Here is a 14,270-nt window from a genome sequence, read left to right as displayed (position 1 = left end):
TGGACTGCTGCTCTTACACTGACCGGGCCGCGCTATCCCTCTGTAAACTAGGGTGTAAAACTGTAGGGCTGTTTACTGGGTCTTTATGAATAATGTGTGGGATTTGGCTATCACCCTCCTATGGGAGCAGAGGGTTATGAAAAATGCTTGCGTAGTGTAACTCTGTGACATGTTCCTACTATATCACAGCAAGAAAATGTGTGAATCTCTAACAACAAAATGCATATTAAAGAATTTGTGGGTGGAATGCAAACACGGAAAGAAAAGATACTGTAGGTAAAAGAGCTGAGCCAGAGAGAAATAAAAAAGAAAGGTTGACAAGGTTGCTTGTTGGTCTGTTCTGTCAGTGGCAGCTCTAAAGTGTAGTTTTCCATGAGATGATGGAGCAGTGGTTTTGGTAGCGCTGACACATGCTACTGCTGATGTATTTAGAGGAATATAAAGCAGCAACTGGGCCCTAATCTACTGCATCTCTCCTCCACTGTATTACTCTGAAGACAGCACTATTTCTTCTTATCTCTCTGCAAGTCTGCCTCACACCCTGTCGTTTGACAACACAGACACGGTCCCAGCACCAGGGTTAGCAGGAGGAGGAGAGGGAGGATGAGGGGAAAGTGCCAAGATTTATTGTGGCCACCATTTTGAGACTCTACAAATAGGGGGGGTAGAAGTGAGACTCCTGTCAGGCCCCACTTGATAGATTTGTCATTGTTTTAATAATATGGAAATAGGTCTGTTCTCATAATGTTACACCAAAGGCCAGTAAATCAAACATTTTCACTGATGCCCCAGAAAATAGGCAGCCCTCTCCTCTGGGGCCATTTTTCACCAGCAGATTGTCTACGCAGGCTGTGTTATTCTCTGCTCTGAGATAATACAGCACATTTTTTTTTTTTTTTTTTTTTAGCAGATAAATGTAAATCCTGATGTTGTGGTGGGTATTGCAGAGCCGTGGCCTGTTTGAGCCAGAGAGATGGAGCGAACACTCACTTAGGTATTACCTGGCTTTGTGTGTCGGCTTGGTGCTATAGGTCGTGTAAAGCTGTGAGGCTGTTACACCTACAATGAGCTGAAAGCTGGACTGTTCTGGGCGATTACTCTCCCATAAAGTCCTGGCAGGTTTGTGAGGAGCAGGGTCACATCTCCTGACGGCAGGTATAGACGCCTGTTCGTCAGGGGGAATGATTTTCCTGCTTAACGACATGCAGATTAGGGTTTCCGTCAGTATAAATCAGTTTTAGTGGCAGGAGGGACCTAGGCTTGGTTTTACTGCCCCCCAACCATCTCCCATTTACTGGCCTTGCTCTGTCAGTGCGAGGAGTATTGTAGATGTAAGAGAGTGGTTTTTAGAGTACATGGCTTGGCCCATTGCTCTGGTTCAAGACATGAAAAAATGACAGACCTGTAGTGCTAACCTGGGTCTGAAGGGAAAAAAAAATCCCACATTTCTGGGGCAAAAAAGAAAACGAGATTGAATTTTTATCAAATTATGTTCCAATGATCACATTTTGATTGGACTGCTTTTTTTGAGAATAGAAGTGCTCCAGAGGTTCAGCAGTAGAAAGTGGCGGTTAGTGCAACTGAAAAGTCATTCTGTGATGTGATTTGCTGAGGCAGTGTTCCTTCGCTGAGCCGGAGGAGTTGGAAGCTTCAGTGCTTTGGCTGGCACTGCCTATACTTCATTATCTGCTCTATTCTTTGTGGGAGGATTGGACCCAGTGGAATTGCTGTCTTTCTTTCTTAGAGAAAAACTCTTAGAAAAGAATTTCAAAGAAAATAGCAAGGCAAGATGGAGGGCTTGAAGTAGTTACTGCCGTGGATTTCTGCTAGCGCTCTGAAAGAGGGTTGTGTAATGGGGTTCTCTACCTTATGCAAGCTTGTATTTTATAGAAGTTTCCATTAATCTGTGAGAATTTCACTACAGTAGGAGAAGCTGTTGCAACTTTAGCTGTGGAAGGTGCAATTCCCTGATGTCACATCCAGTCACTGCATAATCACTTGTTTGAAACATTTGGTGAAAAAGATAAAGAGTCTCACAGATGGGGAAGTTGGACAACTCTTGGAGGGGGATTTTCCAATCTATCTGGCTAAATAAATGGTTCCCATCACCACTTTCTGTGTCCAGTTTTTAAAAGTGTCATATTGCACTGCAAAGAGATCTGAGAGACAGAGCCCCGTCACTGCAGCTGAGACATTTGTTAATTGTGTTCATTTTAATCTCTAAACCCCTCTGCTCTCTGCTCCTGGCCAACATTATGTCACCTTTTGTATTACAATAACCTTTTATTAAATCCTGCTGTGGACTGTATGTCCCCTTCGCTCCCCCTCCAACCTTTACCCTCACACCTCCCCGGTTTTCTGTAACACAAGTCTATCCCTTCTCATCACTCCTGTTTTCTCTGTGTGAGAGAGAGAGAGATAGAGTGTGTAAGCAGAGCACTTGGGCTAGTGCCACTTGAGCAAAGTCTGCCAAACCAGTCCCACAGAAAGCTGTCACATTAGCCCACTGTTCTCTGTGTTCTTGCTCGGAAAAGTGGCATATTTTTATTGGCAGACTGAAACGTTCATATTTTAAGAGCTGGCCTAGCTTTTTATGTAAAGACAAAAATCAAAGCATGAGCACATACTTAAAGTAGATACAGATACATATCTTAGAAGTCAAGTTGTGATGATTATCAAAGTAATATCAACACTTTCAGTCCCGCCAAAAAAAAGTATTTACATCTAAGTTTAAGTAGCATATTCACCAGGTAATTCATTAAATCTTCCATCTTTTAATTACTTAAGTCGACATGAGAACCACCAAAGTAAAAGAACTTAAGCCCAATTCAGGAAGTGATGGCAGTGCTTTTCTAAACTCAAATACAACCCATGTTTGATTCAATATACTGTGTTGTGAGCCACTTCGTCTGCATCACCTGAGGCAGTTCAGCTGCTAACTCTGCTCTGTACAGGTGTGCTTATTGTTCTGCATCAAAAGGAGAGCAAATTCAGTTGATGCCAGTCCTGCTGTTCCACTGTGTAGAAACTGATGGATGTGTGTGTGTGTGTGTGTGTGTGTGTGTGTGTGTGTGTGTGTGTGTGTGTGTGTGTGTGCAATATATGTTCTGCACATGTTTGTAATAGATAAAAGCGGGCAGGCCACAACAGAATGACTACACAATGCACTCACCGGCACGAACAGAAAAGCCCTGCAGCAAATACAAAGTCATTTAAGTGTACTATGTTAATATTTCCTCTTTACACTAAGATTACAGAATGCATTGATCCAGCAAAATGTAGAATCACAGCGCAGATGTTCATTATGGTAGATCGTATATCCATAAAGGTTGTGACCACTGAACTGAGCCCCATGAACATGATGTGGTTGAATTTGTCTGATTTAAAATATTATCACAGTTGAACAAACTTCGCAAAGACACACACAGGATATTTGCTGAAAGTTGTGGTTTTCACAGGATCCATGGTGAATGGTTGGGGCTCAGCCTCGGAGGATGAGCGTAATTTCTCCAGCCATAGGTCCAGTTTGGGCAGCTCATCTGATGGCTCCATATTTACCCACTGCAGCTTTGCCCAGGCCCTGGTGGCGGCTGCAGACAAGGCAGGCTACCACCTGGAGGGCACCAGCCTCAGCAAGAGAGGTCTGTGGAACGAGGACAGTTACCTGCTGCTCTGGAACTTCAGATCACTTGTTCCTTTCTACTCTTGTTCCTCTTGTCCTCTACTGGCTGCAGTTTCCCGTAATATCATTGGCCTATGACTTCTTCTCTGCTTGTTGATGAGGATGTGCATGGAACCAGTTGTACATGGCTGGACTCTGAATGTCTTTCCTGCCTTCAACTTCTCTGTAACTTACGTGGCTTTGGCTCTGGACTTTCATATTTGGGCTGAGAAATAATGAGGCATACTATGGTTCAATCCCAATACACCCCTTGGCCCTTCCCCTTACCCCTACCCCTCCATTTTGTGCGTTCACATGAAGGGGTAGGGATGTCCCGATTCTCGATGAGTCGGAGGGGATGGGCTAAGGGGGAGGGCTATGTAGGACCACACTACAAATGGAAGAGTATGAGAAATCTCACATAATTCTGGTCGAATCATTGGGAAGATGGAGGTAAACAGCAAAAAAGTGCAGCAGTGTGATGGAGGAAACACAAATTTACGTATTTTCTTCGTAAGCAACTTAATCATTTGATCGACTGTTTAATGCCGTTTCAGTGTGTTATAGACCACATTTCTGCAGTTTGCGGTTGATATCTGTAAAAAGATGACCAAAGCCCATGGAACACAGACGGTTACAGCTGCTGACGGCATGGTGAATTATTTCGGAAACAAAGTTGTCTCATCTGTTTATAGCAGCGTCGATGACTGCTGATGACGTAAAAGATTTCGTTTCATAGGGGAATATTTCAACCCCTGTTTCATGTTTCAAGTAGTAGAGCCAAGTGGGAGGGCCAAGGGGTGAATTGGGATTGAGCCTATAAGTTATACTCACACTCCTTTCACACGTCCGCTCCTTTCTCATGAAAAGCTTTGTTTCCTAATAGGATTTCGGCAGTTGATTGATGTCTTCTACCGTTCCTGATGACAGACACAGCTTCACTCTCTTCATATGGGCTGTTTAATGTCTTTATTAACCAGCTGGCTTGTGCGCCTGCCTCCTCCTGCAGGTAAAGGCTTGTCCCACAGGCCCCGGCCCAGCAGTCCATTCTCAACAGATGGCAGCACAGTCGGCACACACAGCTTGGGCCACCAGAGGGCCACCAGACCCACGCGCAAACCCCGAAGCCAGGGCACAGCACCCCACCGGAGAGATGCTGGCGCAGACGGTGAGGCTATGACTGAAAACACATTCTAAAGAGTTGAAACACAAAGTTCCCCCGTAACATCTGTAGCTGTCGTTTTCTCAACAACAGGAAGTTATTCTACTATGTAATATGTTTCAGGAGAGTGTCCAGGTTTATTTTATCCGTTCAGTTGATTTATTGTGTGAATTTCTCTCCTGGCACAGACCTACCTCCTCCTCCTGAGCCTCCACCCTGTCAGGGCCAGGCCCGTATACAGGGGGCCCGCAGTGTAACCAGCATGGCCCCCCCTACAGATAGGAAGGCTTCATCTCTAGAGCGCCCCCCTATGTCAGGACCCCTGTCTGGGCCGGATGACATGAAGAGCTCCATCGACAGGCAGACACGCACGTCTTTGGATCATCACCGCCAGGCTCAAGAGCGGCTGGGCTCTGTGGACCGAGCGGACGACGGGCGCCGGGGCCACAAAGCAGGTAACGGAAACGATCTACAGCCTCCAAATAATATCCTGTTATAGATACAGGAAGTACATGGAAGTTGAAAACCAACACCGTAGCTGAAGTTGAGGAGTGGGAGAGGGCTGGGATGGCTGGGGATACGTGCTCAATTACTTGGAAAGAATTTAGTTGGAAGTTGAGAATGAGATTTTTTAAAACCCCATTAGTGGGAGCCAACTCTGACAGTAGATTAAATACTTTTTGGTGCAGAGGATGTGGGTTATTGGAAAACCTTTCCCACATTTTTTGGGTCTGTCCTATGTTACGATTTTACTGAGAAGTTAAAAAGAAGGAGCTACACAGACATTTCGAAACATAGTTAACTTTAGGTACGATGATGGTTGAGGGAAAAATACATGAAATCTTTGAAGAAGTCTTATCTTTTTAGCCCATATGTTTATAAAATCTGGCTTAACCCATAAAGACCCAAACATCTACCATCGACCGAAAGCGTCAACTGATCTAAACTACTGATCCACTAATCCTATCAATACAAGTAAATGATGGGTGTAAAATACAGTTTGTCATCTTTTTTATAGTCATCAGATATGACCCATCAGAGGCTCTGTAGTTACCATGGAAACACTGTTATCTTCTACAACATTGATTCACCATTAAACCCCATAAAGTTTGATCCATGACAGTGGATGGAGGCACTTCTTTATGATCACTTAATGATAGATTTTCCTGGAAAAAGTCACTTTTTTTCCCAGTTTTTTCTATTATAGAATAACCTTTGAATTTACTCTTGGGCTTTTATGAACATCTACATGATCAGTGAATTAAATATAGGAAAATAAATAATTTTTACTGGAAAAAATGCTAAAGAGAATAATATTATAATAAATGGTGATAAATCAATTAGGAAAGGTTAAAATAGAGAGAAAAAAATATTTGTAAACTGACACAAAAGTCACACTGGGTTCTTATGGGTTAAGACGAGATCTGCCTAGTCCCTTCAATGGTGGAAAAAGGTTTTTTGGATGCCCCATGCATTTGTTTTGTTTTTGTTTTTTTTTGTTTGTTTTTTTTGCTATCTAATTTTCACTTTCATTATCATATCATTTAACAAATGTAGTCCAACAGAGGTATTTCAGGGGATACAATATTACTGAAATGGAGTCTCAGAACAAGAATACCAACAGTGGGCCCAAGACATAAGAATGTGTCATGGGATCCATAGAACACAGTGACAGTGTGATGATAATAAAAGAAAAAAAGTAAGGTTAATTACATACAAAAGAAAATGCACACATAATCTACAAAACTACACACATGAACACACAAAACATAAAGACACCCGATGCATTTGTGCTATACTGCATTAAGAATCAGTCTGAAGTCATTGAACTCCACCAAGTATTGCTCTGTTCTCCAAACCCACATGCTCCCCTCTGCACATGCTCTGTTCCGTTAAGGTCACAACTGGATGTCTCTGTAAAATAATGAAATATTTGCTTTTGTTTGTGTCTGTCTGATTCAGCCACACCTTTTGAAACACAAAAAAGATTTTTCCAGAAATATTTCTTGATATTATTTTGACATTGTGTAAAATTTTAAGGGTGTCTGAAAACTTTTTTTTCCACTACTGTACCATGGACCATTGGACCCAAAGATCTACAGTATGTGAATTTCAGGGCAAAACAACAGGAAAAATATCAATTATTCATTACGATGGCCTGGTGTTTTATGGTACCTAGCAACAATCAACAACCTCCACAGGGATAATGTTGGGATGTCAGAGTTTGTGTAACCTGTTATATCGTTGTATAATTACCAATTTCTTTGTTGCTGTGTTTAGAGTTGCATGAAACTGTCATTTCACACCAGAAAATCTTATTATTTTCACTTGAGAAAAGAATGAAAGAAAAAGCAACACCATAAGCTGTTGATTAGCCTCCACTGTTTGTTGAAGTTAATACAGTCCTCGGTCTAGTTCTGACAGTAACCCTTCTGTACACTCACATTCACATGTCAGTTGCATGTTATCAGCGTTTGGAAAGTGTAAACATTCTCCCTCTGGTGTAAGATGAAAATTTAGGGGACGACCTTCAGCGCTCCATCCAACAGCTGTTGTGATACTTAATCAGGACTAAAGTGTTGTACTGGCAGATGGATAATGGACATAATTTAACATGGCCACAATAAATCCAGAGGGGGCATTAACAAATCTTTGTAAGTTGTGCTCTTCAGGCTTAAACACCTGCCTAGAAAGGATTCATTTGTAAATATGAAAGGCTATAAAAATGAATGTTATAAACACCAGTTCTTCAAAGCTTTTCAAACCAACCCAGTCTATGAAATGACTGAGCTTGTGTAAGTGGAATTGGATTTTTATTCAGTTTTGCCAGCAGGTATTTTGATACATATTTTATTTTGGTGCATAAATGCCTTGAAACAAGAGCGGTGGGGTTTTTCTGCTCCTGTGGCTTTGCAGCAGGGGATTTTTTTTCTTGAAGTTCTTGTGTTGAAGTTAGCTTTCATGCTGCGTTGAGACTGGGCTCCCATGAACAGATTGCACTGTCTGCCACTTCTTCTGCTTTCCAGAATGCCCCCCTCAGCCCTCCCTCGGTCTCCCAGTGCCCCTGCAACTGTTGCCAATATTGGCCTGCTCCACTCCAACTAAGACAGGAGGCCCCGGCAACTGAAATGCACTCTAATCGCTTCAGCTTTCTATCCTGACACAAACAGCAGCTCCTCTACACTCCATCTGTGTCAGACTGTGTAGATGTGTGAGCGCATGCAAACCCAAGTGTTTGTGACGATTTCAGATCTCCGTGCTGTTCTTCTCAGACAGTTAATCTGAGAGGCAGAGTGACTGTGAGACAAAGACAGGTGCCACGATCAGCATCCTTACACAAAACCCCACTGGTGAATTCCCGTATGTGTCAGAGTGCTGACTGATTCGCAGTAGAATCCGCTGAGGTCAGGGCAGGCACTATTACAGTCATTAGCGGAGCAGCGGGGAGCAGTTTGATGAGATTTCACGCAATGACGGTGGCTGCTGAGGGTCAATGTTATGCTGGCCTGCAGCAGGGGGCCCACAGCAGCCAGTGGTCCCTCTCTTATTGTATTTACCCCCTCATAAGGCTGGTAGCTGCAGGGCCATGTGTGAGGCTGAGAGTCCTCTCTGTGGCATGCCCTGGCATTGCCTGTTGGCATCACCAGTCTGCAGATGTCAGAGAGGGGGCGCCAGAGGGGGGGCTCTTTGTCTTCATGCATCAGATGTTAGATGGGTTTCACTGCGGCAACAAAAGTCACGTCACGTATCTACATCTTTTACACCTTTTTTTTTGTTTGTTTGTTTTTTTAATTTAGAGGACGGGTGTCTACCATACAGTAAACCCTCCTTCCCCTCCCCAGGGGGCCACAGCTCCTCTGGCACCACTTCCTCTAAGGGCTCGACGGGGCCACGAAAGACCGAAGGGCCACGGCAGCCACAGCAGTGGACGGCTTTAGAGCACGCTGACTTCCTGGGGGCCAACGGACAGGGACAGTACTCAGGAGAGTTATGTGAGTAGTTCTGTAGTTTGATGGATTAGAGCATTAGTATTTAAACAGTGTGTGTTTGTAAAGTTTCCATTTCATGCAAAGAACCAGAAAAAGAGTCATTTTTCTGCTACTGTTTATGGAGCCTCCAGAGCCACAAAACAGAACCATAAAATAAGTCTATAACAATGATTTGAGTTCACATTTTTAAGGCCAACTCACCAACAATAACATACCATTTGTACGCACTGGCAGTGGATAGTTTATTTTTCAAGAAAATTCAAGTAATTCCTGCTTGAGGAAAATTTAGAGTCAAAAATGTGTGTTTTCTGTTCCAAAGCTCTGTTGCAATGAATATTTTAAGCGAGACCAAACATATTAATTCTTCATTAAGTCAAAACATGGTTGCAAGAGAGTGAAAACTAGTGAAAATGAAAGCTTCTTCATTTGGGTAACGAATTATTTATGTTGATTAAATTGACTAAAACAGCAGCTGTTTACATGAATACATGTTGCCAAAGATCCTTAGAGTTTATTAGATGTTCCCAACAATCTTCAATCCAATCCAGTGAAAAATACAAATATTAATCATGAAATTTAACTGTAGAGAGGCAGACATTTATTAATCGTAACAAAAAAGATCTTTTTGATTAGATCTTTTCTGAACCCTTCACATTGTGATGATTTGGTGTGAAATTTTCTTATTGCTTAATTTTTGCTGAATTTTCTTTTCCTTCATCTTGCTTCCTCCAGAGTGATCTGCCTGCCATGTGAACTGGAGAAAGCCTGATCTGTCCTCAGCAGAATGACGCCCTCATAGTCGGGGTGATGAACTTTGTCCTTACCTGTGTGTTCTCAGAGGAAGGCAGAGGGCACTACAGAGAAGCGCAGTGTCAGAGAACTGTAAATGTGATGTATAGACACAAACATACTGTACATCTCACTATGTTTTCGTCCTTGAGAAAATATTTTCCACCTCCTACCTTACTGTAATTTTCTTTTTCTTAGAAAAAGGCAAGTAAAAAAAAAAGAAAACATCTATATGAGAACACATTTTTCTGGTAACTGCCCTTTGGAAAAAGGGAATTTTGTTTCCTGTAAATATATTCTTTCACTTGTTGCATTGGTGCATTGCTATGCAAGCCTAATTCAGTTTGAGCTTTTATTTCCATTTACAGGAACAGTTGGTTTTATCTGGTTATTTGTATTATATGTGAATTGAGTGGCTGTTGTGCCATAAAATAATTGTTTTATAATCCATTGTTTGTTAATAGGTACCATTAATTATTATCATTATTATTATTAATTATTGTTTTTGCACTGCAATTTTTGGTGATAAGCACAAAAACATAGCTCCTGCTGACATGAAGAACCGGAAGAATATGTGAAGAGGAGTTTCTGTACTGTAAAGTAAAGAGAAGAAAATTATATAGAAATGTACAGAGAGATATTAAAGAGTAAGGCTTTGCTCACAGACAGCAACAAATAAGGCACCCACTTCCATAGTCGAGACTAACTGGGTGACAGACAAGGTTACTGGGAGTCTGAAGGGCAGATACGAGGCTGAAAGGATCGTACACACAGAGTAGGTTATTTAATTCACAATGAACTGTCCTGAAACAATAGTTTATTATGAAAATGCGTACAGCCTTGTGTGTTCTGGACAGGTCCAGGCATTGTCTTGTTTTCAGGAATAGCTTTGTTTTATTATTTTTATACAAAAATCTCTAAGCATTTCAAGCTTTTTTTTTTTTTTTAATGATCTACTGCCTAAGTAACACTGAGTTGAAGCTCCACATCCAGCAGAACAGTAGACTAACTATAAAACCATTTAGAAGGAGAAAGAGTCAGTGAAATCTGTCTTCAGTAAAAACACTTACAGATTTAGATTCATGACTCTTCTTCTGCCTTAATAGGTAAACTGACATCACAGACAAACGGAGTATCAATCAGTGTTTCTCATGACAGTACTCCCAAAACTGTCTTTTAAATATTAGTGGAGCAGTGTTTGTTTACATCTTTTTTATGTCTTTAGATTCATCCATTGTTAATATTGTTTTCTGTTTTAGAGCACTTACTGTTTTATGTTTGTCGTATTATCTGCTTTCAAGAAAACAACACAACCCGCCTGTCGGTCCAGCTAAGTGCTGTTAAATTAGTTGTTTTTAGATTTGGTGCCTCAGTTACCACAACAGTATGTTAGCACACTCTTGTAACTTTCATACTTGAGGAAGAAAAAAATAGTGTGTGTATGATTTACGATGTAGCTTTGAGTCCCAAACGGTGAAGTGATAACAGAGAAAAGCCTTGTATATTAATGAGCAGGTCCCACTGCCTCCATATCTACAGCCACAGTGTGGAGCAGAACACTTTCTATCTGCCCGTCCAACACAAACACACACTCGTCATCTGCCGCTTTTCACTTCTCAGCCTCCGATTCTCAATTTCTGTCTTTTCAGACGATGTTTTTATTGGTTGTTCTTTTTTAATGAAAAAGCTTGTTTCTTTGTATGCCTTTTATGAATTTATGACTCCAAAACGCTGCTTAAAACAATGTTAATATTAATGTTCAGGATTTTTGTGGTTCAATGACTGTTTGTTTCGTCTTTTTTTGTACTGCTAATGTTGATAAAGGGGGGTGGAAACTAAAGGCCGTCAGATGCTGTTGTACTGTTGTCGTCATGCCATCATCATTTTCTATCATCCAGCCAGTGGCCAGTGTTCCGGAAATGAGGTGCAAAGAGTATCTCAGGTTATTTTACATTCTGGTGGTGTTTATGTATGTGTATATATGTGTATATATCCATATGCATCTCCACTTGATTATGCCATTCCATTTTCATCGACAAAAATATCCCTCTCATGTCTCATCCTGTTGTCCTCTCTTTTTTCTTTTCTGCCGTGGATTTCGATTCAGAGTATAATGTGCTGGTTCATCCACCTTAAGACAAGATGTCAGTAAAAGAACATACCAAATTAAGATTGATATTTCTAATGTCTAATACATTTTAGTGTCTCTTTAATACTCATTGTTTTCTTTTAAATCACAGTGTCGTTTTGTATTTATTAAAATGATAATAAAAGTATATTGTGAAATATGCATAAAGATTTGTGGAATATAAAATGTGTTTTTTGTTCCTTGTAAAAGTTTGCTGTCAGAGCTGAGCAGCACGGCCATAAGGAGATGATAGGCGCACTGTGCTGGCAGCACGGTGAAATGCTGGGTCAGTCGTCCCCGGAGTCACTCTTTGTCCTGCATGTTCATTGCACTGCTCCTCTCATGTCAAAACTAAAGAAACATAAAACCTTTTTGAACACAAGGAGCAAAAACGCTCAAAACTTGCTTGTCATGACAATAGCGAAAACGTCTTTTTGGAAGGATGAAAGTACTTTGGCTTTCCCTCTCTTTTGTTCATTTTCTCAATATTGTTGGTTCTTTGTAGCCTATCTGTGTGTTGCCTTTTTGCTATAAAAGAGGATTAAAAATGACAAAAAGAGAAAGTTGTTGGGTGAAGTCTTTCTGTACAGCATGGGGTGAGGTAACGCCTCAGTCCAATGCCATTTCTACACTACAATACATTCTGCTTTTAATTTTTCCTGTAAACCACTTTCTGTATTCACTTGCATGTCCTTGTCCAACAAGAGAGTGGATCAAGAAAATAAACTTTTACAGTCTCATTCCCATGTCCTGTAAAATAAATCCATGTTCTTTTATTTCCTTGTACCTGGATCCATATCAAATAAAATATTTTTGAAAAATGATAATGTCTATTTTTTTTTTTTTTTTTTTTTTTTTGGTGTACAGATTGCAGTGCGGAAGAATTGACTAATCTAGATTTGGCAAAAAAAAAAAAAGAAAAAGGAAACAATGCAGAAAAGTACATGATGAAATGTTATTGTACGTCGCTGAGCTGTTCTGTTTTTGTAGGCTACTTCCTTTTACTGCAGCCAAAACAAGAAAAATGACATGTTTATCTGTTTCTCCATAATACACCCCCTCTGATATTTTAATAGTATTCGACTCAGCAATAAAGTGTGTAGTAGTAGTTTTGTGCTTTCTTTATGTGTGCACATGTCTAGTGTACGACTGTATGTGTATTTGTGAAAGAGCTCCTGACTCAGCTCAACTTTTAATGTCAAACCAATCCCTGACTTGATCCTTCTGGAAGACCAGCTTCAAACACAAATCCACATCTTCTAAATCACACAGACAGGATGATTGCTTCCAAGTTTCTTCACGTGGAGTTGTGAAAGTGAAGCTGCAAACAAATGAAATCAGGAACATGTTTAGTATTAGCAGCAAATGCACATAAACATGTTGTTTGTTATGTCGAGGCAGTCTACCCCAAAGATTACAGAGTCTGATCACACAGCAGAGTTGAAATCTATAAAAAACACGTGTAGTCCTTTGATTTTTTTCCAGTAAACACACACACACATAAAGTCACCTTGGCGATCAGCTGTTGGACTGAGTTTAAGACCAGGTAAATAAAACTGGCCATCTGAACCCCATACAGTTTTTATATACAGGGTGTGTTCCTGTTGGAAAAAAATACTAGAAAATTGTGAGTGAGACAGGCTCCAGCACACAGTGTCAGAGAGTAAGTACTGCACTGTTAAACACAATATGACATTTTTGACAACTTTTCACCAGCCACAAACTATAATTTCTTCAAGAATAAACTATCATTTAGCCTCCATAAGTTACATATTGATGTTACGTTATGCTACATTATGTTACGTTATGTTATGTTACATTACGTTACGTTACGTTATGTTATGTTAGTGGTTCTCTCTCTTTTTCTCTCTGCTCCCCTTTGGAGGACCATAAATCTCCAGGCCCCCCTCAACAAAACAACATTATAACAGTGGTGCAATTCTAACTTTTATTGAAAGAAACATCAATATTATAACCATATTTTTTGCTTTTCCTTGGATAACTTTTGGTTCAAATTAAAAATAACTTAGATTTTTGTTTAAATAATACAAATAAACTCAACAAGACTGCCCCCTGACATAATATTTTTCCAAGTAAAAACAAGAAATGCGCTGTTATTTTACAACTATGACAATAAAGTTACTTTTGTTTTAGAACAACAAACAACTTTTGGTAACAAAGATGAACATTTTAACAATATCAGTACCTGCAATGAGCCTGTTTCCATTGCACATCTCAAAACATTAAAGTACAAACTGTACAAACTGTGCAAAAACAGAAACATTGCACATTTTCTTTTCCAGTGAAATCCTTGTCCATTGTCCAAACCTAAACTCTGTCTAGTCTACACTGTAAGCCCGGACTTCGTATTTACTAAAATGCTTTAATTACAATATACTTAAATGATTTAAGTTTTATTACATTACTATAAAATGTTAAGTATATTCTACACTGTGAGCCCAGAATTTGTATTTCCTGAAAGGCTTTAATTACAATGCATTTAAATGATTTAAGTTTTATGATGTTACTTTAAAATGTTCA

The 14,270-nt window shown here is 40.3% G+C and overlaps 1 protein-coding gene across 4 annotated transcripts in view; it reads left to right on the top strand.

Moving 5' to 3' along the window:
* robo2 (roundabout, axon guidance receptor, homolog 2 (Drosophila)) overlaps positions 1–12,553 on the top strand; it is a 312,336-nt gene extending 299,783 nt beyond the window's left edge. For 3 of the 4 annotated variants that reach the window (XM_030151657.1, XM_030151656.1, XM_030151654.1), the window contains 4 exons: positions 4,671–4,829; positions 5,012–5,278; positions 8,621–8,815; positions 9,545–12,553. In XM_030151657.1, coding sequence (XP_030007517.1) covers positions 4,671–4,829; positions 5,012–5,278; positions 8,621–8,815; positions 9,545–9,546 — 623 coding nt within the window. In that variant the 3' untranslated portion in view covers positions 9,547–12,553. Of the gene's footprint in view, positions 1–3,458; positions 3,642–4,670; positions 4,830–5,011; positions 5,279–8,620; positions 8,816–9,544 lie in introns of all 4 variants that reach the window. The other variant, XM_030151653.1, reaches the window with a different exon arrangement.
* The last annotated feature ends 1,717 nt before the right edge of the window (positions 12,554–14,270 follow it).

The sequence above is a fragment of the Sphaeramia orbicularis genome, chromosome 13 (assembly GCF_902148855.1).
Source record: "Sphaeramia orbicularis chromosome 13, fSphaOr1.1, whole genome shotgun sequence".
Lineage (NCBI taxonomy): Eukaryota > Metazoa > Chordata > Actinopteri > Kurtiformes > Apogonidae > Sphaeramia > Sphaeramia orbicularis.
This window is presented reverse-complemented; position numbering and strand designations above follow the sequence as displayed.